This window comes from Oncorhynchus mykiss, chromosome 1 (genome assembly GCF_057628025.1).
Source record: "Oncorhynchus mykiss isolate SJ-2025 chromosome 1, ASM5762802v1, whole genome shotgun sequence".
NCBI lineage: Eukaryota > Metazoa > Chordata > Actinopteri > Salmoniformes > Salmonidae > Oncorhynchus > Oncorhynchus mykiss.
This window is the reverse complement of record NC_143022.1, coordinates 90582209-90606833: the sequence shown is the minus strand read 5'-3', so window position 1 is coordinate 90606833 and position 24625 is coordinate 90582209. Positions and strand designations below refer to the sequence as shown.

At 45.4% G+C, this 24625-nt stretch overlaps 1 protein-coding gene across 1 annotated transcript in view; it reads right to left on the bottom strand.

The window, feature by feature from the left end:
• LOC110532855 (ABC transporter G family member 23) overlaps positions 1-24625 on the bottom strand; it is a 47035-nt gene that overhangs the window by 12397 nt on the left and 10013 nt on the right. Inside the window, exons 5-12 of the mRNA XM_090181854.1 lie at positions 13799-13906; positions 12742-12835; positions 9199-9273; positions 6237-6417; positions 3898-3994; positions 3580-3748; positions 2376-2476; positions 1565-1635 (exon numbers count right to left, since the gene is read on the bottom strand). Coding sequence (XP_090037980.1) covers positions 1565-1635; positions 2376-2476; positions 3580-3748; positions 3898-3994; positions 6237-6417; positions 9199-9273; positions 12742-12835; positions 13799-13906 — 896 coding nt within the window. The remainder of the gene's footprint in view (positions 1-1564; positions 1636-2375; positions 2477-3579; positions 3749-3897; positions 3995-6236; positions 6418-9198; positions 9274-12741; positions 12836-13798; positions 13907-24625) is intronic.

Genomic DNA, 24625 nt, shown 5'->3' with positions numbered 1-24625 from the left:
TTCTATTCTATGCAGATCTATTCTATCGGCATTGTATTCTATTCTAACAGTGTTCTATTCTATTCAGATCTATTCTATCGGCATTCTATTCTATTCTAACAGTGTTCTATTCAGATCTATTCTATCAGTATTCTATTCTAACAGTTTTCTATTCTATTCAGATCTATTCTATTCTAACAGTGTTCAATTCTATTCAGATATATTCTATTGGCATTCTATTCTATTCTAACAGTGTTCTATTCTATTCAGATCTACTGTATTCTATCGGCATTATATTCTATTCTAACAGTTCCATTCTATTCAGATATATTCTATTCTAACAGTGGTCTATTCTATTCAGATCTACTGTATTCTATCGGCATTATATTCTAACAGTGTTCCATTATATTCAGAGATATTCTATCAGTATTCTATTCTAACAGTGTTCTATTCTATTCAGATCTATTCTAACAGTGTTCTATTCTATTCAGATCTATTTTATTATATTCTAACAGTGTTCTATTCTATTCAGATCTATTATATTCTATTCTATTCTATTGGCATTATTTTCTAACAGTGCTCTATTCTATTCAGATCTATTCTATTCTAACAGTTTTCTATTCTATTCAGATCTATTCTATGGCATTCTATTCTAACAGTGTTCTATTCTATTCAGATCTATTCTATGGCATTCTATTCTAACAGTGTTATATTCTATTCAGATCTATTCTATTCTAACAGTTTTCTATTCTATTCAGATCTATTCTATGGCATTCTATTCTAACAGTGTTCTATTCTATTCAGATCTATTCTATTCTAACAGTGTTCTATTCTATTCAGATCTATTCTATTCTAACAGTGTTCTATTCTATTCAGATCTATTCTATGGCATTCTATTCTAACAGTGTTCTATTCTATTCAGATCTATTCTATGGCATTCTATTCTAACAGTGCTCTATTCTATTCAGATCTATTCTATTCTAACAGTTTTCTATTCTATTCAGATCTATTCTATGGCATTCTATTCTAACAGTGTTCTATTCTATTCAGATCTATTTTATTATATTCTAACAGTGTTCTATTCTATTCAGATCTATTATATTCTATTCTATTCTATTGGCATTATTTTCTAACAGTGCTCTATTCTATTCAGATCTATTCTATTCTAACAGTTTTCTATTCTATTCAGATCTATTCTATGGCATTCTATTCTAACAGTGCTCTATTCTATTCAGATCTATTCTATTCTAACAGTTTTCTATTCTATTCAGATCTATTCTATGGCATTCTATTCTAACAGTGCTCTATTCTATTCAGATCTATTCTATTCTAACAGTTTTCTATTCTATTCAGATCTATTCTATGGCATTCTATTCTAACAGTGTTCTATTCTATTCAGATCTATTCTATGGCATTCTATTCTAACAGTGTTCTATTCTATTCAGATCTATTCTATCGGCATTATATTATATTCTAACAGTGTTCTATTCTATTCAGATCTATTCTATTCTAGCAGTATTGTATTCTACTCTATTTGAAGGTACATTCTGGAACACTGTCACATGCCAACAGAGTGAAAGCTTACTGGTCAGGTCCAACCAGACGTGCACCGACCCTCCATCCACCACCTCCTTAGAGACCTGCCGCTGGATCATCCTGCATTGTATAACACACACCACAGAACAAACATGATACTGTGTGTGTGCATGCAGTAAGCTACCTGGTCGGCCCAGGTGTGTGTGACCCTGATCGACAGGCAAGACCAGACTTTCCACTTCACAGCTGATCACACACACACACACACACACACACACACACACACACACACACACACACACACACACACACACACACACACACACACACACACACACACACACACACACACACACACACACACACACACACAAAGAGGAATCCATGCAGATACACACTGTCACAGACAGACATACTGGTGTACCCTTCCTCACCACAGAGTCATCATCACGTTAGATGCCTTGTTGACATCACTGTGTGTGTGTCTGTGTGTGTGTGTGTCTGTCCGTGTGTCTCTGTCTGTCTATCTGTCTGTGTGTGGGTGTGTGTAAGACAGTGGAATGCTTTGTCACATTGGCAGCTGGAAGGTGCACAGGTTTCCATTACGCTGTAGGGAAGAATCTTGACACTGGTGGCCTTAAAGTTCAACAGCATTGCAAGTCATGGACAGTGATTTAAGAGAAGAGATAGAAGAGGCAAGAAGAGAGGAGAGGAGAGGAGAGGAGAGGAGAGGAGAGGAGAGGAGAGGAGAGGAGAGGAAAAGAAAATAACAGAACAGAACAGAAGAGAAGAGAGGAGAACAGAAGAACAAGGGAAGAAGATGAGACTAGACTAGAGACAAGTCCAGAGGTAGGTCTTACCTCTTGGTCAGGTAGCTGGTAAAATTCTTTCCAAACCCGATGACGGCCCAGTACTCTCCGTTATAGGCCCCTGCAAAAGCCTCAGCATGAGACAGGTTCACCTAGGGCAGGGAGGGACAGGGGACACCATCAGTGACAATAGCTAGGTTTTAAATTATACCCTATTCCTCCATCTAGTGGACTAAGTCTGACCAGGAGGACAGTGTTACACCCTATTCCTCCATCTAGTGAACTAAGCCTGACCAGGAGGACAGTGTTACACCCTATTCCTCCATCTAGTGGACTACTTCTGACCAGCAGGACAGTGTTACACCCTATTCCTCCATCTAGTGGACTAAGTCTGACCAGGAGGACAGTGTTACACCCTATTCCTCCATCTAGTGGACTAAGTCTGACCAGGAGGACAGTGTTACACCCTATTCCTCCATCTAGTGGACTACTTCTGACCAGGAGGACAGTGTTACACCCTATTCCTCCATCTAGTGGACTAAGTCTGACCAGCAGGACAGGGTTACACCCTATTCCTCCATCTAGTGGACTAAGTCTGACCAGCAGGACAGTGTTACACCCTATTCCTCCATCTAGTGGACTACTTCTGACCAGCAGGACAGTGTTACACCCTATTCCTCCATCTAGTGGACTACTTCTGACCAGCAGGACAGGGTTACACCCTATTCCTCCATCTAGTGGACTAAGTCTGACCAGGAGGACAGTGTTACACCCTATTCCTCCATCTAGTGGACTAAGTCTGACCAGGAGGACAGTGTTACACCCTATTCCTCCATCTAGTGGACTACTTCTGACCAGGAGGACAGTGTTACACCCTATTCCTCCATCTAGTGGACTAAGTCTGACCAGCAGGACAGGGTTACACCCTATTCCTCCATCTAGTGGACTAAGTCTGACCAGCAGGACAGTGTTACACCCTATTCCTCCATCTAGTGGACTACTTCTGACCAGCAGGACAGTGTTACACCCTATTCCTCCATCTAGTGGACTACTTCTGACCAGCAGGACAGGGTTACACCCTAATCCTCCATCTAGTGGACTAAGTCTGACCAGGAGGACAGTTTTACACCCTATTCCTCCATCTAGTGGACTAAGTCTGACCAGCAGGACAGGGTTACACCCTATTCCTCCATCTAGTGGACTAAGTCTGACCAGCAGGACAGTGTGGGAGATAGAAAACCGATTGGTCCAGTACCTGTTGCACGCTGGAGTTGTCCAGGAAGGAGAGCAGGGATTGGCTATAGGAGCTGGAGGAGGTCTCATTGTTGACCACAGCCACCTGTATTCCTTTGGGGTCTCCTCCGATACACAGACACATCAGAGAGATCTGCATGACTGGCAGAAGGAACTGGAAAAACAGGGACCTGGACAGATACAATGCAATCAGACCCAGAATTCCCAGGTATTCCAGACATTTTGGTTGGAAGATTTAAGGGATCATCATATTCATCATTATCGTGTCTGTCTTCCTCCAGCTCATTCTACTCCTTTAATTCATCCTCATCCTCCTCACCCAGGCATTCTCTTCATCCGCACCGTGGTCTTGATAATCAGAGCTGCGATGTTCCTCCACTTTGGCATCACATGCCTGACTCGTACCTTCCAGTCCGCTACACACACACACACACACACACACACACACACACACACACACACACACACACACACACACACACACACACACACACACACACACACACACACTTGTTTTACTATCCTTGTGGGGACCAAACAATTGATTCCCATTCAAAATCCTATTTTTCCTAACCCTAACACTTAACCTAACCCTTACCTTAACCCCTAACCTAACCCTAACTCCTAACCCTAACTGCTAACCCTAGTTCTAACCTTAATTGTAACCCTAAACCTAACCCCTAAGCCTAAAATGTCCCCACTTGTCTGAATTGTCCTTGTTTTACTATCCTTGTGAGGACTTCTGGTCCCGACAAAGATAGTAAAACCCAACCCAACACACACACAGTATTAAATATCTTAGGAAATTCAATTCAAGACAATTTTGTAACCCTACATTTACCTGAGTATATACAGTGTAGTCTCCATTACAACCCTACATTTACCTGAGTATATACAGTGTAGTGTCCATACAACCCTACATTTACCTGAGTATATACAGTACAGTGTCTATACAACCCTACATTTACCTGAGTATATACAGTATAGTGTCATACAACCCTACATTTACCTGAGTATATACAGTATAGTGTCTATACAACCCTACATTTACCTGAGTATATACAGTATAGTGTCCATACAACCCTACATTTACCTGAGTATATACAGTATAGTGTCATACAACCCTACATTTACCTAGGTATATACAGTGTAGTGTCCATTACAACCCTACATTTACCTGAGTATATACAGTATAGTGTCCATACAACCCTACATTTACCTGAGTATATACAGTGTAGTGTCCATTACAACCCTACATTTACCTGAGTATATACAGTACAGTGTCTATACAACCCTACATTTACCTGAGTATATACAGTATAGTGTCATACAACCCTACATTTACCTGAGTATATACAGTATAGTGTCCATACAACCCTACATTTACCTGAGTATATACAGTGTAGTGTCCATTACAACCCTACATTTACCTGAGTATATACAGTATAGTGTCCATACAACCCTACATTTACCTGAGTATATACAGTGTAGTGTCCATTACAACCCTACATTTACCTGAGTATATACAGTATAGTGTCCATACAACCCTACATTTACCTGAGTATATACAGTATAGTGTCCATACAACCCTACATTTACCTGAGTATATACAGTATAGTGTCCATTACAACCCTACATTTACCTGAGTATATACAGTGTAGTGTCCATACAACCCTACATTTACCTGAGTATATACAGTGTAGTGTCCATACATCCCTACATTTACCTGAGTATATACAGTGTAGTGTCCATACAACCCTACATTTACCTGAGTATATACAGTATAGTGTCATACAACCCTACATTTACCTGAGTATATACAGTGTAGTGTCTATACAACCCTACATTTACCTGAGTATATACAGTGTAGTGTCCATTACAACCCTACATTTACCTGAGTATATACAGTATAGTGTCCATTACAACCCTACATTTACCTGAGTATATACAGTATAGTGTCTATACAACCCTACATTTACCTGAGTATATACAGTGTAGTGTCCATTACAACCCTACATTTACCTGAGTATATACAGTATAGTGTCCATTACAACCCTACATTTACCTGAGTATATACAGTATAGTGTCTATACAACCCTACATTTACCTGAGTATATACAGTGTAGTGTCCATACATCCCTACATTTACCTGAGTATATACAGTGTAGTGTCCATACAACCCTACATTTACCTGAGTATATACAGTATAGTGTCCATTACGACCCTACATTTACCTGAGTATATACAGTATAGTGTCTATACAACCCTACATTTACCTGAGTATATACAGTGTAGTGTCCATTACAACCCTACATTTACCTGAGTATATACAGTATAGTGTCCATTACAACCCTACATTTACCTGAGTATATACAGTATAGTGTCTATACAACCCTACATTTACCTGAGTATATACAGTGTAGTGTCCATACAACCCTACATTTACCTGAGTATATACAGTGTAGTGTCCATACAACCCTACATTTACCTGAGTATATACAGTATAGTGTCCATTACAACCCTACATTTACCTGAGTATATACAGTGTAGTGTCCATACAACCCTACATTTACCTGAGTATATACAGTATAGTGTCCATTACAACCCTACATTTACCTGAGTATATACAGTGTAGTGTCCATACAACCCTACATTTACCTGAGTATTTGGGCAGCTCTTCAACTGGTCCCGGCCCGACTCCCAGGATTGGTTGAATCTCTTCCCGGCCGCTTTCGAGTGATTGGCCGCTCTCTAGTACCCCACCCTGAGGGTAGGTGCTGTGTTTGGAGCCCACCTGGTCTGAGGTCTCACACAGCTGCAGGAAGGCTTTCTCCAGGGTCTGCAGTGGTTGGATGGGGCAGTAGAGGAGATAGACAACACAGTCAATTGAACACACAGATAACACAGTCAAGGGTTTATATGATCAGTGGTCAACACAGAACCAACTAAGCACGGACCGACGCAGGCGTCTTTTGGACTTGTGCTGTCCAGCCTTGATTTCAACGTCCACGGATATTCATTTTTGGTCAGGTTCAGACCGGACTAAATCTGAGCCAATCATAGACATCTATTTTTAACAAGTTTGGATAGCACAGCACAGTACAGTAGAACACATCATAGTACATTACAGTACAGTAGAGCACACTACATTACAGTACAGTAGAACACAGCAGAGTACATTACAGTACAGTAGAACAAAGCATAGTACATTACAGTACAGTAGAGCACACTACATTACAGTACAGTAGAACACAGCAGAGTACATTACAGTACAGTAGAGCACAGCAGAGTACATTACAGTACAGTAGAGCACAGCAGAGTACAGTACAGTAGAACACAGCAGAGTACATTACAGTACAGTAGAGCACAGCAGAGTACATTACAGTACAGTAGAGCACAGCAGAGTACAGTACATCACAGTACAGTAGAGCACAGCAGAGTACAGTACATGAAAGAAACGTAGTTTAGTACAGTAGAGTATAATATAGTATAATGTACTGTATTTTACTGTGCTCTAGTGTGCTCTACTGTACTGAATTAAACTGTACTGTATTGTACTCTACTGCGCTGAATTAAACTGTATTGTACTCTACTGTACTGAATTAAACTGTATTGTACTCTACTGTACTGAATACAACTGTATTGTACTCTACTGTACTGAATAAAATTGTATTGTATTGTACTCTACTGTACTGAATTAAACTGTATTGTATTGTACTCTACTGTACTGAATAAAACTGTATTGTATTGTACTCTACTGTACTGAATTAAACTGTATTGTATTGTACTCTACTGTACTGAATTAAACTGTATTGTATTGTACTCTACTGTACTGAATAAAACTGTATTGTATTGTACTCTACTCTTCTGAATTAAACTCTACTGTCCTCTTTACCGTAATGTACTGTGCTCTACTGTACTGTGCTGTTCAAACTTGTGAAACATAGCCTAGACGTCTATGATTTGTTCGGATTTGGTCTGGTCCGGACTGACCCAATGTGTACTTGCTTGGGGGCGGAGTGCATTAGAATAATTTACATTAAGCTTTACATTTTGGTCATTCAGCAGACGCTCTTGTCCAGAGTAACTTCCAGTCAGTGCATTCAACTAAGGTTGATAAACAACAACATCTCAAAGTCATAGCAAGAAAAAATAATAATTCTGTAACCGTTACTGAGAATGTTCTTGTAGTTGAACTGGTTTGTTGGTTTATTCTGTTTGTTGGACCACTTTGGACGTCATTGCTGCCCGTTTTAAAGCCTTTGAAACAGCTTACATAAGTGACTGACAGATTGGAGCAATAATAAATATGTTGTAATCTTCACTTGGCTCCTCTTTCTTCTTATATTATAAGGATTTATAAAAGTATTATACTGATATAACGCAAACTTCATTGAGAATGTACAGTATGTGCAGTTTAAATCAATGACCAAAATTACGTCTCTTCAACTCATTCAGAATTGTATACATATTTTCAACGTCTGGATAATACGTATTATCAACTTTCCTTTAGAACTGAAAATGAACCCGAATTCCACCGCTAGAAAATACGACTTTTCAACATCCAGAAAATACAGTACCGGTCTAAAGTTTGGCCACACCTACTCATCCACCCGTTGCAGACTCTGGAGAAAGCGTTCCTACAGCTGTGGGAGACGTCTGACTGTTGACTGCTTTCCCAGTAGGCACAATTATATTGAAAAGACGTCTAAAAAAAACATATTTTCCAGATGTTCATTTTAGGTTCTGAATGAAAGATGAAAATACATACAGCACCAGTCAAAAGTTTGGACATGCCTACTCATTCAAGGGTTTTTCTTTATTTTGACTATTTTCTACATTGTAGAATAATAGTGAAGACATCACAACTATGAAATAACACATATGGAATCATGTAGTAACCAAAAAGAGTTCTTCAAAGTAGTCACCCTTTGCCTTGATGACAGCTTTGCACACTCTTGGCATTCCCTTAACCAGCTTCATGAGATCTACTTTGAACAACCTAAAATAACATATATTTTGATTTGTTTAACACTTTTTTGGTTACCACATGATTCCATATGTGTTATTTCATAGTTGTGATGTCTTCACTATTATTCTACAATGTAGAAAATAGTAGAAATAAAGAAAAACCCTTGAATGAGTAGGTGTGTACAAACTTTTGACTGGTACTGTATGTATTTTCACCTGTCATTCAGAACCTAAAATGAACATCTGGAAAATATGTTTTTAAGACGTCTTTTCAATATAATTTTGATTACTGGGAAGGCAGTCAGACATCAACAGTCAGACATCAACAGTCAGACATCAACAGTCAGACATCAACAGTCAGACGTCTCACAAAGCTTTTTCCAAAGTCTGCAGTGATTGGATGGTAGGAGGCAATAGGGTCAATGCAGGGCTACTGCCTGCAGAACATTGTTGTGTAGTGGTAACACTCCTGGCATTCAGTCACATTAAATATACTCTAATATAAACCGCCATTCAATCCCTGTTTCTACTATACTCCCGCTTGCCTGTCCACCTGTCTTCCCCTTCAGTTTCCAACTGTCTGAATACAGTGTGAAATGTACAAAATATTCTTCTAAGTAAATTGTATACACTGTTGTTGGCTACTCACCACAGCACTGTTCTGTTTCATCAAGGTTTCTGGTTCCCCCTCTGCCAACATTCGGCCATTCCTCATCAGACCCACCTGGAGAGATAGAAAACAGCAGTCATTCCAAATGGAGTTGAGGAACGAGGCGAGGAGAGAGGATGTGAGGAATCAAGGAAAGATTAATTAAGAAAGAGCCTTAGTCATAAAATATTTGTACCGGTAAGACTTGTTTTATTATGACAGGTGAGGACAGATTTATTATGACAGGTGAGGACAGGTTTATTGTGACAGGTGAGGACAGATTTATTATGACAGGTGAGGACAGGTTTATTATGACAGGTGAGGACAGGTTTATTGTGACAGGTGAGGACAGGTTTATTATGACAGGTGAGGACAGGTTTATTATGACAGGTGAGGACAGGTTTATTGTGACAGGTGAGGACAGATTTATTATGAGAGGTGAGGACAGGTTTATTGTGACAGGTGAGGACGGGTTTATTGTGACAGGTGAGGACAGGTTTAGTATGAGAGGTGAGGACAGGTTTATTGTGACAGGTGTGGACAGGTTTAGTATGACAGGTGAGGACAGGTTTATTGTGACAGGTGAGGACAGGTTTAGTATGACAGGTGAGGACAGGTTTATTGTGACAGGTGAGGACAGGTTTATTATGACAGGTGACATCTCTGGCTCATGGTATAAATATCAAGGCTTGGCTCATGGCCAGTCATCATGTCACCTTTCCTATTGGTCAAAACATAATCTGAAATAAAACCAAATGAAACCACAAATGCATCCAACAAGTTTGTAAAGTTTGGGGCGACAGGTATCCCCAGTTGCTGGATTGAATCCTCGAGCTGACAAGGTAAAAATCTGTCGTTCTGCCCCTGAACAAGGCAGTTAACCCACTGTTCCCCGATAGGCCGTCGTAAATAAGAATTTGTTCTTAAATGACTTGCCTAGTTAAATAAAGGTTCAATTAAAAAATTACGTTTTGAGACACAAGCTGGATGTAGTCAATGTGTGCAAGGAATATGGGACCAATTCTAAAACGTTTGACTACTTTAATACACTATTAGTGAGTTTGTTCAAATACTTATGACATCTTTAAATGGGGGGACTAGATACATAAAGTGCTTTCATTTCTCAGCGGTAAAGCAGATATGTATTAAAATACCCTCAAATAAAGGTGTCATTCATACTGTCACCTCACATTAAACATTTGATTCCAAATCCAGTATAGATACTGTTATAGAGTATAGAGACAGTATAGAGACTGTTATAGAGTATATAGAGAGTATATCGGCTGTTAACGAGTATAGAGACAGTATAGAGGCTGTTATAGAGTATAGAGACCGTTATAGAGTATAGGGACAGTATAGAGACTGTTATAGTGCATAGAGACAGTATAGAGGCTGTTATAGAGTATATAGAGAGTATATCGGCTGTTAACGAGTATAGAGACAGTATAGAGGCTGTTATAGAGTATAGAGACAGTATAGAGACTGTTATAGAGTATAGAGACAGTATAGAGACTGTTATAGAGTATAGAGACAATATAGAGACTGTTATAGATTATAGAGACAGTATAGAGACTGTTATAGAGTATAGAGAGAGTATAGAGACTGTTATAGAGTATAGAGACAGTATAGAGACTGTTATAGATTATAGAGACAGTATAGAGACTGTTATAGAGTATAGAGACAATACAGAGCCTGTTAGAGTATAGAGACAGTATAGAGACCGCTATAGAGTATAGAGACAGTATAGAGACTGTTATACAGTATAGAGACAGTATAGAGACTGTTATAGAGTATAGCAACAGTATAGAGACCGTTATAGAGTATAGAGACAGTATAGAGACTGTTATAGAGCATAGAGACAGTATAGAGACTGTTATAGAGTATAGAGACAGTATAGAGTCTGTTATAGAGTATAGAGACAGTATAGAGACTGTTATAGAGTATAGAGACAGTATAGAGACTGTTATAGAGTATAGAAACAGTATAGAGACCGTTATAGAGTATAGAGACAGTATAGAGACTGTTATAGAGTATAGAGACAGTATAGAGACTGTTATAGAGTATAGAAACAGTATAGAGACCGTTATAGAGTATAGAGACAGTATAGAGACTGTTATAGTGCACAGAGACAGTATAGAGTCTGTTATAGAATATAGAGACAGTATAGAGTCTGCTATAGAGTATAGAGACAGTATAGAGACTGTTATAGAGTATAGAAACAGTATAGAGACTGTTATAGAGTATAGAGACAGTATAGAGACTGTTATAGTGCATAGAGACAGTATAGCGACTGTTATAGTGCACAGAGACAGTATAGAGACTGTTATAGAGTATAGAAACAGTATAGAGACCGTTATAGAGTATAGGGACAGTATAGAGACTGTTATAGTGCATAGAGACAGTATAGAGACTGTTATAGAGTATAGAGACAGTATAGAGTCTGTTATAGAGTATAGAGACAGTATAGAGACTGTTATAGTGCATAGAGACAGTATTGAGACTGTTATAGTGCATAGAGACATTATAGAGACAACCAATGTTTGCTCAAATGAACCTCTAAGCAGCTATGAAAACATATGGCATGTACGTATATAGAGTAGGGAGTTGTCTATCAGTAGGGTGTTGTCTATCAGTAGGTAGTGTCTATCAGTAGGTAGCTGTCTATCAGTAGGTAGCTGTCTATCAGTAGGTAGTTGTCTATCAGTAGGTAGCTGTCTATCAGTAGGTAGCGTCTATCAGTAGGTAGCTGTCTATCAGTAGGTAGTTGTCTATCAGTAGGTAGCTGTCTATCAGTAGGTAGCTGTCTATCAGTAGGTAGCGTCTATCAGTAGGTAGCTGTCTATCAGTAGGTAGTTGTCTATCAGTAGGTAGCTGTCTATCAGTAGGTAGTTGTCTATCAGTAGGTAGCTGTCTATCAGTAGGTAGTTGTCTATCACTAGGGAGTTGTCTATCACTAGGGAGTTGTCTATCAGTAGGGAGTTGTCTATCAGTAGGGAGTTGTCTATCACTAGGGAGTTGTCTATCAGTAGGTAGTTGTCTATCAGTAGGGAGTTGTCTATCAGTAGGGAGTTGTCTATCAGTAGGTAGTTATCATGTATATAGACTGTATCTTACCACGTTGGCTTGCCTGGCCTCCTCTATGTAGTGTCTATGAGTAGGTAGTTATCATGTATATAGACTGTATCTTACCACGTTGGCTTGCCTGGCCTCCTCTATGTAGTGTCTATCAGTAGGTAGTTATCATGTATATAGACTGTATCTTACCACGTTGGCTTGCCTGGCCTCCTCTATGTAGTGTCTATCAGTAGGGAGTTGTCTATCAGTAGGTAGTTGTCTGTCAGTAGGTAGCTGTCTATCAGTAGGTAGTTATCATGTATATAGACTGTATCTTACCACGTTGGCTTGCCTGGCCTCCTCTATGTAGTGTCTATGAGTAGGTAGTTATCATGTATATAGACTGTATCTTACCACGTTGGCTTGCCTGGCCTCCTCTATGTAGTGTCTATCAGTAGGTAGTTATCATGTATATAGACTGTATCTTACCACGTTGGCTTGCCTGGCCTCCTCGATGTAGTGAGTGGTGATGACGACTGATACTTTTCCAGTTTTCACAATCTCTACTAGATGCTGCCAGATCCTACAGGGACACATGACACAACTCAGTTTAAGGGCAACATCCTATGGTCCCAAATGGCACCCTATTCTCTATAAAGTGCACTTTTATAACCAGGGCTCTGGTCCAAAATATTGCACTATTCAGGACATGGGGTGCTGTTTGGGACAATGTTGTACTGTACCTCGAGCAGTAGAGATACAGAGAAAGAGTGTGCAAATGTGATCATCTGCGCACCAAAAGACTACGTGTCCCGTTGAGCTGAAGCCTAGGCATTAGCTTGGGGAGCTAACGCAGGTCTTGAGGTCTCAGGCAAGGTTACTCATCACGAGTGCAGTTCAGAGAACCACCTTTCAGCGTCACACAACAAATAAACTAACTTCGTGCAGATATGATTTGATTACCACCATAAAGATGTCTTAATCTGTGACCCAAAAGGCACCCTACGGGCCCCCAAAAGGCACCCTCTGGGCCCCCAAAAAGGCATCCTCTGGGCCCCCAAAAGGCATCCTCTGTGCTCCCAAAAGGCACCCTATGGGCCCCCAAAAGGCATCCTCTGGGCCCCCAAAAGGCATCCTCTGGGCCCCCAAAAGGCATCCTCTGGGCCCCCAAAAGGCACCCTCTGGGCCCCCAAAAGGCATCCTCTGGGCCCCCAAAAGGCACCCTCTGGGCCCTGGTCTAAAGTAGTTCACTACATAGGGAATAGGGGGCCATCTGGGATGCAGTCTTAGCCTGATGACCTGCCTGGGTTACCTGGGAAACACTGACTTGGTTGGGTTTTCTTTATCCACGAAACATCTCAGAGTGCTGATCTAGGATCAGTTTAGCCATTTAAATCATAATAAATAAGAGGGGGGATCTGATCCTAGATCAGCACTCAAAGGTGTAAGACTGGTCTTTGAAGGCATGAGGTTGGGTACAATAGTTGGGTTTTCAGTTTGGTTTTGGTTGAATGTGAGTGTCCGTGTGTGTGTGTCCAGTACATACTTGGCTCTCAGCACAGGGTCCACCCCGACTGTGGGTTCATCCAGAATCAATAACTGGGGGTTTTGAAGTAAGGCTGCTCCTAGAGACACCCTCCGTTTCTGCCCTCCGCTGTAAACACACACACCACACACACACACACACACACACACACACACACACACACACACACACACACACACACACACACACACACACACACACACACACACACACACACACACACACACACACACACACACACACACACACACACACACACACACACACACAGATCTAAGAGTTATTATACCAGATCTAACAGTTATTATCCAAGAGTAATCTTCCATCTTTATTCAGATTCCCATGAGCTGATGCCATGACGATAGCTACACAGCAGTTTAACACTGTTCCAGTGTCTATACGGGTCCATTTCCTGCAATTTTACACATTTTGCCATTGATTACTACAAGTTTAAATAGCTGGCCCTAGACTAACTTCCCAATCTAAAATGGTTAGCTAACATGGGCAAATTGAGTGACAATCAGAGCCTGAAATAACAAGTGGAACCCTGACCTGTTCCCCGGACGTGCTACCTGTCCCAGACCTGCTGTTTTCAACTCTCTAGAGACAGCAGGAGTGGTAGAGATACTCTGAACGACCGGATGTGAAGATCCAACTGACATTTACTCCTGAGGTGCTGACCTGTTGCACCCTCTACAACCACTGTGATTATTATTATTTGACCCTGCTGGTCATCTATGAACATTTGAACATCTTGGCCATGTTCTGTTATAATCTCCACCCGGCACAGCCAGAAGAGGACTGGCCACCCCTCATAGCCTGGTTCCTCTCTAGGTTTCTTCCTAGGTTTTGGCCTTTCTAGGGAGTTTTTCCTAGCCACCGTGCTTCTACACCTGCATAGCTTGCTGTTTGGGGTTTTAGGCTGGGTTTCTGTAGAGTACTTTGAGATATCAGCTGATGTAAGAAGGGCTTTATAAATACATTTGATTGATTGATTGATTGAAGTGAAGAACTGTTAATCCACATGGGCCGCCAGTTGCCCATCCCTGTCCTAAGTGAATATGCTGTCATTAAATATAAATTATTTAAAGGGATACTTCGGGATTTTGGCAATGCTAGTAGATTCCCATAGAATTCCAGTCATTGTGCTAATTTTAGTGGCTTGCGAAACTACCTCTAATGGCCTCTGCCAAAATTCAGAAGTATCCCTTTCATTTCTTAATGCCTTATTTTGAAGGCTTAATTTTACCCTGATACAGTGGCCTTGTCATGTATTGTCATGTTGTGTCTTGTTTCTGTCCTTTCCCTTCACCCTGTCTCCCTCTGCTGGTCGTTATTAGGTTACCTTTTCTCCCCCTCTTTCCCCCAGCTGTTCCTTGTCTCCTCCTAACTACCTCGTCACCCCTTTTCCCACCTGTTCCCTTTTTCCCTCTGATTAGTCCTCTATATCTCTCTCTGTTTTTGTTTCTGTCCTTGTCGGATTCTTGTTTGTGTTGTTCATGCCTGAACCAGACTATCGTCATGTTTGCTGCAACCTTGTCCTGTCCTGTCGGAATCTGCCGGTCCATCTGAGCCTACATTTGTTTTGTTATTAAAGAAGCTCTGTTTACGTTAATTCGCTTTTGGGTCCTCATTCACGCATCCTGACAGAAGAATCCGACCAAGAATGGACCCAGCGACTTCGGATCCTCTCCACTCAGCCGTCGAGATCCAGGGAGCGATGCTAAGCAGACACGAGCAGGAATTGTCTGCTGCTCGACATGCCGTTGAGACCCTGGCCACCCAAGTCTCCAACCTCACAGAACAGGTTCACCATCTCCGCCTCGATCCACCGGCCACTTCCAGGGCTTTCGAATCTCCGGAGCCCAGAATCAATAACCCGCCGTGTTACTCTGGGGAGCCCACTGAATGCCGCTCGTTCCTCACCCAGTGTGATATTGTGTTTTCTCTCCAGCCCAACACTTACTCCAGGAGCACTGCTCGTATCGCCTACGTCATATCTCTCCTTACTGGACGGGCTCGTGAGTGGGGCACGGCAATCTGGGAGGCAAGGGCTGAGTGTACTAACCAGTATCAGGACTTTAAGGAGGAGATGATACGGGTTTTTGATCGATCTGTTTTTGGGGAGGAGGCTTCCAGGGCCCTGTCTTCCCTATGTCAAGGTAATCGATCCATAACAGACTACTCTATTGAGTTTCGCACTCTTGCTGCCTCCAGTGGCTGGAACGAGCCGGCTTTGCTCGCTCGTTTTCTGGAGGGTCTCCGCGCAGAGGTAAAGGATGAGATTCTCTCCCGGGAGGTTCCTTCCAGCGTGGATTCCTTGATTGAACTCGCTATTCGCATTGAGCGACGGGTTGATCTTCGTCACCGAGCTCGTGGAAAGGAGCTCGCGTTCTCCGTTGCCCCCCTCTCCGCATCACTACCATCTTCCTCTGCCGGCTCGGGTGCTGAGCCTATGCAGCTGGGAGGTATCCGCATCTTGACTAAAGAGAGGGAACGGAGAATCACCAACCGCCTCTGTCTCTATTGCGGTTCCGCTGGTCATTTTGTCACTTCATGTCCAGTAAAAGCCAGAGCTCATCAGTAAGCGGAGGGCTACTGGTGAGCGCTACTACTCCTGTCTCTCCTTCAAGATCCTGCACTACCTTGTCGGTCCATCTACGCTGGACCGGTTCGTCAGCTTCCTGCAGTGCCTTAATAGACTCTGGGGCGGAGGGCTGTTTTATGGACGAGACCTGGGCTCGGGAACATGACATTCCTCTCAGACAGTTAAGGGAGCCCACGGCCTTGTTCGCCTTGGATGGTAGTCCTCTCCCCAGGATTCAGCGTGAGACGCTACCTTTAACCCTCACTGTCTCTGGTAATCATAGCGAAACCATTTCTTTTTTAATTTTTCGTTCACCTTTTACACCTGTTGTTTTGGGCCATCCCTGGCTAGTTTGTCATAATCCTTCTATTAATTGGTCTAGTAATTCTATCCTCTCCTGGAACGTCTCTTGTCATGTGAAATGTTTAATGTCTGCTATCCCTCCTGTTTCCTCTGTCTCTTCTTCACAGGAGGAGCCTGGTGATTTGACAGGGGTGCCGGAGGAATATCACGATCTGCGCACGGTGTTCAGTCGGTCCAGGGCCACCTCTCTTCCTCCACACCGGTCGTATGATTGTAGTATTGATCTCCTTCCGGGAACCACTCCCCCCCGGGGTAGACTATACTCTCTGTCGGCTCCCGAACGTAAGGCTCTCGAAGATTATTTGTCTGTAGCTCTTGCCGCCGGTACCATAGTCCCCTCCTCCTCTCCCGCCGGAGCGGGGTTTTTTTTTGTTAAGAAGAAGGACGGGTCCCTGCGCCCCTGCATAGATTATCGAGGGCTGAATGGCATAACAGTGAAGAATCGTTATCCGCTTCCTCTTATGTCTTCAGCCTTCGAGATCCTGCAGGGAGCCAGGTTTTTCACTAAGTTGGACCTTCGTAACGCTTACCATCTCGTGCGCATCAGGGAGGGGGACGAGTGGAAGACGGCGTTTAACACTCCGTTAGGGCACTTTGAATACCGGGTTCTTCCTTTCGGCCTCGCTAACGCTCCAGCTGTCTTTCAGGCATTAGTCAATGATGTCCTGAGAGACATGCTGAACATCTTTGTTTTCGTTTACCTTGACGATATCCTGATTTTTTCACCGTCACTCCAGATTGATGTTCAGCACGTTCGACGTGTCCTCCAGCGCCTTTTAGAGAATTGTCTTTTTGTGAAGGCTGAGAAGTGCACTTTTCATGCCTCCTCCGTCACATTTCTCGGTTCTGTTATTTCCGCTGAGGGCATTAAGATGGATCCCGCTAAGGTCCAGGCTGTCATTGATTGGCCCGTCCCTAAGTCACGCGTCGAGCTGCAGCGCTTTCTCGGCTTCGCGAACTTCTATCGTCGTTTCATCCGTAATTTCGGTCAGGTGGCAGCTCCTCTCACAGCCCTTACTTCTGTCAAGACGTGCTTTAAGTGGTCCGTTTCTGCCCAGGGAGCTTTTGATCTCCTCAAGAATCGTTTTACATCCGCTCCTATCCTTGTTACACCTGACGTCTCTAGACAGTTCGTGGTCGAGGTTGACGCGTCAGAGGTGGGCGTGGGAGCCATTCTTTCTCAACGCTCCCTCTCTGACGACAAGGTCCACCCTTGCGCGTATTTTTCTCATCGCCTGTCGCCGTCGGAACGTAACTATGATGTGGGAAACCGCGAACTGCTCGCCATCCGCTTAGCCCTAGGCGAATGGCGACAGTGGTTGGAGGGGGCGACCGTTCCTTTTGTCGTTTGGACTGACCATAGGAACCTTGAGTACATCCGTTCTGCCAAACGACTTAATGCGCGTCAGGCGCGCTGGGCGCTGTTTTTCGCTCGTTTCGAGTTCGTGATTTCTTATCGTCCGGGCTCTAAGAACACCAAGCCTGATGCTTTATCTCGTCTCTTCAGTTCTTCAGTAGCCTCCACTGACCCCGAGGGGATTCTCCCTGAGGGGCGTGTTGTCGGGTTGACTGTCTGGGGAATTGAGAGGCAGGTAAAGCAAGCACTCACTCAAACTCCGTCGCCGCGCGCTTGTCCCAGGAACCTTCTTTTCGTTCCCGTTCCTACTCGTCTGGCCGTTCTTCAGTGGGCTCACTCTGCCAAGTTAGCCGGCCACCCTGGCGTTCGGGGTACGCTTGCTTCCATTCGCCAGCGTTTTTGGTGGCCCACCCGGGAGCATGACACGCGTCGCTTCGTGGCTGCTTGTTCGGTCTGCGCGCAGACTAAGTCCGGTAACTCCCCTCCTGCCGGCCGTCTCAGGCCGCTTCCCATTCCCTCTCGACCGTGGTCTCACATCGCCTTAGATTTTGTCACCGGACTGCCTTCGTCAGCGGGGAAGACTGTTATTCTTACGGTTGTCGACAGGTTCTCTAAGGCGGCTCATTTTATTCCCCTTGCTAAGCTTCCTTCTGCTAAAGAGACGGCACAAATCATCATCGAGAATGTTTTCAGAATTCATGGCCTTCCGTCAGACGTCGTTTCGGACAGAGGTCCGCAATTCACGTCTCAATTTTGGAGGGAGTTTTGCCGTTTGATTGGGGCTTCCGTCAGTCTCTCTTCCGGCTTTCACCCCCAGTCTAACGGTCAAGCAGAACGGGCCAATCAGACTATTGGTCGCATCTTACGCAGTCTTTCTTTTCGCAACCCTGCGTCTTGGTCAGAACAGCTCCCCTGGGCAGAATACGCCCACAACTCGCTTCCTTCGTCTGCGACCGGGCTATCCCCTTTTCAGAGTAGCCTCGGGTACCAGCCTCCGCTGTTCTCATCTCAGTTCGCCGAGTCCAGCGTCCCCTCCGCTCAGGCTTTTGTCCAACGTTGCGAGCGCACCTGGAAGAGGGTCAGGTCTGCACTTTGCCGTTATAGGGCGCAGACTGTGAGGGCTGCTAATAAGCGTAGAACTAAGAGTCCTAGATATTGTCGCGGTCAGAGAGTTTGGCTCTCCACTCAGAACCTTCCCCTTAAGACCGCTTCTCGCAAGTTGACCCCGCGGTTCATTGGTCCGTTCCGTATTTCCCAGATCATTAACCCTGTCGCAGTTCGACTTCTTCTTCCGCGATATCTTCGTCGCGTCCACCCGGTCTTCCATGTCTCCTGTGTCAAGCCCGTTCTTCGCGCCCCCGCTCGTCTTCCCCCCCCCCCCCCATCCTTGTCGAGGGCGCACCCATCTACAGGGTCCGTAGGATTTTGGATATGCGTCCTCAAGGGCCGTGGTCATCAGTACCTAGTAGATTGGGAGGGGTACGGTCCTGAGGAGAGGAGTTGGGTTCCCTCTCGGGACGTGCTGGACCGTGCGCTGATCGATGATTTCCTCCGTTGCCGCCAGGTTTCCTCCTCGAGTGCGCCAGGAGGCGCTCGGTGAGTGGGGGGGTACTGTCATGTATTGTCATGTTGTGTCTTGTTTCTGTCCTTTCCCTTCACCCTGTCTCCCTCTGCTGGTCGTTATTAGGTTACCTTTTCTCCCCCTCTTTCCCCCAGCTGTTCCTTGTCTCCTCCTAACTACCTCGTCACCCCTTTTCCCACCTGTTCCCTTTTTCCCTCTGATTAGTCCTCTATATCTCTCTCTGTTTTTGTTTCTGTCCTTGTCGGATTCTTGTTTGTGTTGTTCATGCCTGAACCAGACTATCGTCATGTTTGCTGCAACCTTGTCCTGTCCTGTCGGAACCTGCCGGTCCATCTGAGCCTACATTTGTTTTGTTATTAAAGAAGCTCTGTTTACGTTAATTCGCTTTTGGGTCCTCATTCACGCATCCTGACAGAAGAATCCGACCAAGAATGGACCCAGCGACTTCGGATCCTCTCCACTCAGCCGTCGAGATCCAGGGAGCGATGCTAAGCAGACACGAGCAGGAATTGTCTGCTGCTCGACATGCCGTTGAGACCCTGGCCACCCAAGTCTCCAACCTCACAGAACAGGTTCACCATCTCCGCCTCGATCCACCGGCCACTTCCAGGGCTTTCGAATCTCCGGAGCCCAGAATCAATAACCCGCCGTGTTACTCTGGGGAGCCCACTGAATGCCGCTCGTTCCTCACCCAGTGTGATATTGTGTTTTCTCTCCAGCCCAACACTTACTCCAGGAGCACTGCTCGTATCGCCTACGTCATATCTCTCCTTACTGGACGGGCTCGTGAGTGGGGCACGGCAATCTGGGAGGCAAGGGCTGAGTGTACTAACCAGTATCAGGACTTTAAGGAGGAGATGATACGGGTTTTTGATCGATCTGTTTTTGGGGAGGAGGCTTCCAGGGCCCTGTCTTCCCTATGTCAAGGTAATCGATCCATAACAGACTACTCTATTGAGTTTCGCACTCTTGCTGCCTCCAGTGGCTGGAACGAGCCGGCTTTGCTCGCTCGTTTTCTGGAGGGTCTCCGCGCAGAGGTAAAGGATGAGATTCTCTCCCGGGAGGTTCCTTCCAGCGTGGATTCCTTGATTGAACTCGCTATTCGCATTGAGCGACGGGTTGATCTTCGTCACCGAGCTCGTGGAAAGGAGCTCGCGTTCTCCGTTGCCCCCCTCTCCGCATCACTACCATCTTCCTCTGCCGGCTCGGGTGCTGAGCCTATGCAGCTGGGAGGTATCCGCATCTCGACTAAAGAGAGGGAACGGAGAATCACCAACCGCCTCTGTCTCTATTGCGGTTCCGCTGGTCATTTTGTCACTTCATGTCCAGTAAAAGCCAGAGCTCATCAGTAAGCGGAGGGCTACTGGTGAGCGCTACTACTCCTGTCTCTCCTTCAAGATCCTGCACTACCTTGTCGGTCCATCTACGCTGGACCGGTTCGTCAGCTTCCTGCAGTGCCTTAATAGACTCTGGGGCGGAGGGCTGTTTTATGGACGAGACCTGGGCTCGGGAACATGACATTCCTCTCAGACAGTTAAGGGAGCCCACGGCCTTGTTCGCCTTGGATGGTAGTCCTCTCCCCAGGATTCAGCGTGAGACGCTACCTTTAACCCTCACTGTCTCTGGTAATCATAGCGAAACCATTTCTTTTTTAATTTTTCGTTCACCTTTTACACCTGTTGTTTTGGGCCATCCCTGGCTAGTTTGTCATAATCCTTCTATTAATTGGTCTAGTAATTCTATCCTCTCCTGGAACGTCTCTTGTCATGTGAAATGTTTAATGTCTGCTATCCCTCCTGTTTCCTCTGTCTCTTCTTCACAGGAGGAGCCTGGTGATTTGACAGGGGTGCCGGAGGAATATCACGATCTGCGCACGGTGTTCAGTCGGTCCAGGGCCACCTCTCTTCCTCCACACCGGTCGTATGATTGTAGTATTGATCTCCTTCCGGGAACCACTCCCCCCCGGGGTAGACTATACTCTCTGTCGGCTCCCGAACGTAAGGCTCTCGAAGATTATTTGTCTGTAGCTCTTGCCGCCGGTACCATAGTCCCCTCCTCCTCTCCCGCCGGAGCGGGGTTTTTTTTTGTTAAGAAGAAGGACGGGTCCCTGCGCCCCTGCATAGATTATCGAGGGCTGAATGACATAACAGTGAAGAATCGTTATCCGCTTCCTCTTATGTCTTCAGCCTTCGAGATCCTGCAGGGAGCCAGGTTTTTCACTAAGTTGGACCTTCGTAACGCTTACCATCTCGTGCGCATCAGGGAGGGGGACGAGTGGAAGACGGCGTTTAACACTCCGTTAGGGCACTTTGAATACCGGGTTCTTCCTTTCGGCCTCGCTAACGCTCCAGCTGTCTTTCAGGCATTAGTCAATGATGTCCTGAGAGACATGCTGAACATCTTTGTTTTCGTTTACCTTGACGATATCCTGATTTTTTCACCGTCACTCCAGATTGATGTTCAGCACGTTCGACGTGTCCTCCAGCGCCTTTTAGAGAATTGTCTTTTTGTGAAGGCTGAGAAGTGCACTTTTCATGCCTCCTCCGTCACATTTCTCGGTTCTGTTATTTCCGCTGAGGGCATTAAGATGGATCCCGCTAAGGTCCAGGCTGTCATTGATTGGCCCGTCCCTAAGTCACGCGTCGAGCTGCAGCGCTTTCTCGGCTTCGCGAACTTCTATCGTCGTTTCATCCGTAATTTCGGTCAGGTGGCAGCTCCTCTCACAGCCCTTACTTCTGTCAAGACGTGCTTTAAGTGGTCCGTTTCTGCCCAGGGAGCTTTTGATCTCCTCAAGAATCGTTTTACATCCGCTCCTATCCTTGTTACACCTGACGTCTCTAGACAGTTCGTGGTCGAGGTTGACGCGTCAGAGGTGGGCGTGGGAGCCATTCTTTCTCAACGCTCCCTCTCTGACGACAAGGTCCACCCTTGCGCGTATTTTTCTCATCGCCTGTCGCCGTCGGAACGTAACTATGATGTGGGAAACCGCGAACTGCTCGCCATCCGCTTAGCCCTAGGCGAATGGCGACAGTGGTTGGAGGGGGCGACCGTTCCTTTTGTCGTTTGGACTGACCATAGGAACCTTGAGTACATCCGTTCTGCCAAACGACTTAATGCGCGTCAGGCGCGCTGGGCGCTGTTTTTCGCTCGTTTCGAGTTCGTGATTTCTTATCGTCCGGGCTCTAAGAACACCAAGCCTGATGCTTTATCTCGTCTCTTCAGTTCTTCAGTAGCCTCCACTGACCCCGAGGGGATTCTCCCTGAGGGGCGTGTTGTCGGGTTGACTGTCTGGGGAATTGAGAGGCAGGTAAAGCAAGCACTCACTCAAACTCCGTCGCCGCGCGCTTGTCCCAGGAACCTTCTTTTCGTTCCCGTTCCTACTCGTCTGGCCGTTCTTCAGTGGGCTCACTCTGCCAAGTTAGCCGGCCACCCTGGCGTTCGGGGTACGCTTGCTTCCATTCGCCAGCGTTTTTGGTGGCCCACCCGGGAGCATGACACGCGTCGCTTCGTGGCTGCTTGTTCGGTCTGCGCGCAGACTAAGTCCGGTAACTCCCCTCCTGCCGGCCGTCTCAGGCCGCTTCCCATTCCCTCTCGACCGTGGTCTCACATCGCCTTAGATTTTGTCACCGGACTGCCTTCGTCAGCGGGGAAGACTGTTATTCTTACGGTTGTCGACAGGTTCTCTAAGGCGGCTCATTTTATTCCCCTTGCTAAGCTTCCTTCTGCTAAAGAGACGGCACAAATCATCATCGAGAATGTTTTCAGAATTCATGGCCTTCCGTCAGACGTCGTTTCGGACAGAGGTCCGCAATTCACGTCTCAATTTTGGAGGGAGTTTTGCCGTTTGATTGGGGCTTCCGTCAGTCTCTCTTCCGGCTTTCACCCCCAGTCTAACGGTCAAGCAGAACGGGCCAATCAGACTATTGGTCGCATCTTACGCAGTCTTTCTTTTCGCAACCCTGCGTCTTGGTCAGAACAGCTCCCCTGGGCAGAATACGCCCACAACTCGCTTCCTTCGTCTGCGACCGGGCTATCCCCTTTTCAGAGTAGCCTCGGGTACCAGCCTCCGCTGTTCTCATCTCAGTTCGCCGAGTCCAGCGTCCCCTCCGCTCAGGCTTTTGTCCAACGTTGCGAGCGCACCTGGAAGAGGGTCAGGTCTGCACTTTGCCGTTATAGGGCGCAGACTGTGAGGGCTGCTAATAAGCGTAGAACTAAGAGTCCTAGATATTGTCGCGGTCAGAGAGTTTGGCTCTCCACTCAGAACCTTCCCCTTAAGACCGCTTCTCGCAAGTTGACCCCGCGGTTCATTGGTCCGTTCCGTATTTCCCAGATCATTAACCCTGTCGCAGTTCGACTTCTTCTTCCGCGATATCTTCGTCGCGTCCACCCGGTCTTCCATGTCTCCTGTGTCAAGCCCGTTCTTCGCGCCCCCGCTCGTCTCCCCCCCCCCCCCCCCCATCCTTGTCGAGGGCGCACCCATCTACAGGGTCCGTAGGATTTTGGATATGCGTCCTCAAGGGCCGTGGTCATCAGTACCTAGTAGATTGGGAGGGGTACGGTCCTGAGGAGAGGAGTTGGGTTCCCTCTCGGGACGTGCTGGACCGTGCGCTGATCGATGATTTCCTCCGTTGCCGCCAGGTTTCCTCCTCGAGTGCGCCAGGAGGCGCTCGGTGAGTGGGGGGGTACTGTCATGTATTGTCATGTTGTGTCTTGTTTCTGTCCTTTCCCTTCACCCTGTCTCCCTCTGCTGGTCGTTATTAGGTTACCTTTTCTCCCCCTCTTTCCCCCAGCTGTTCCTTGTCTCCTCCTAACTACCTCGTCACCCCTTTTCCCACCTGTTCCCCTTTTCCCTCTGATTAGTCCTCTATATCTCTCTCTGTTTTTGTTTCTGTCCTTGTCGGATTCTTGTTTGTGTTGTTCATGCCTGAACCAGACTAT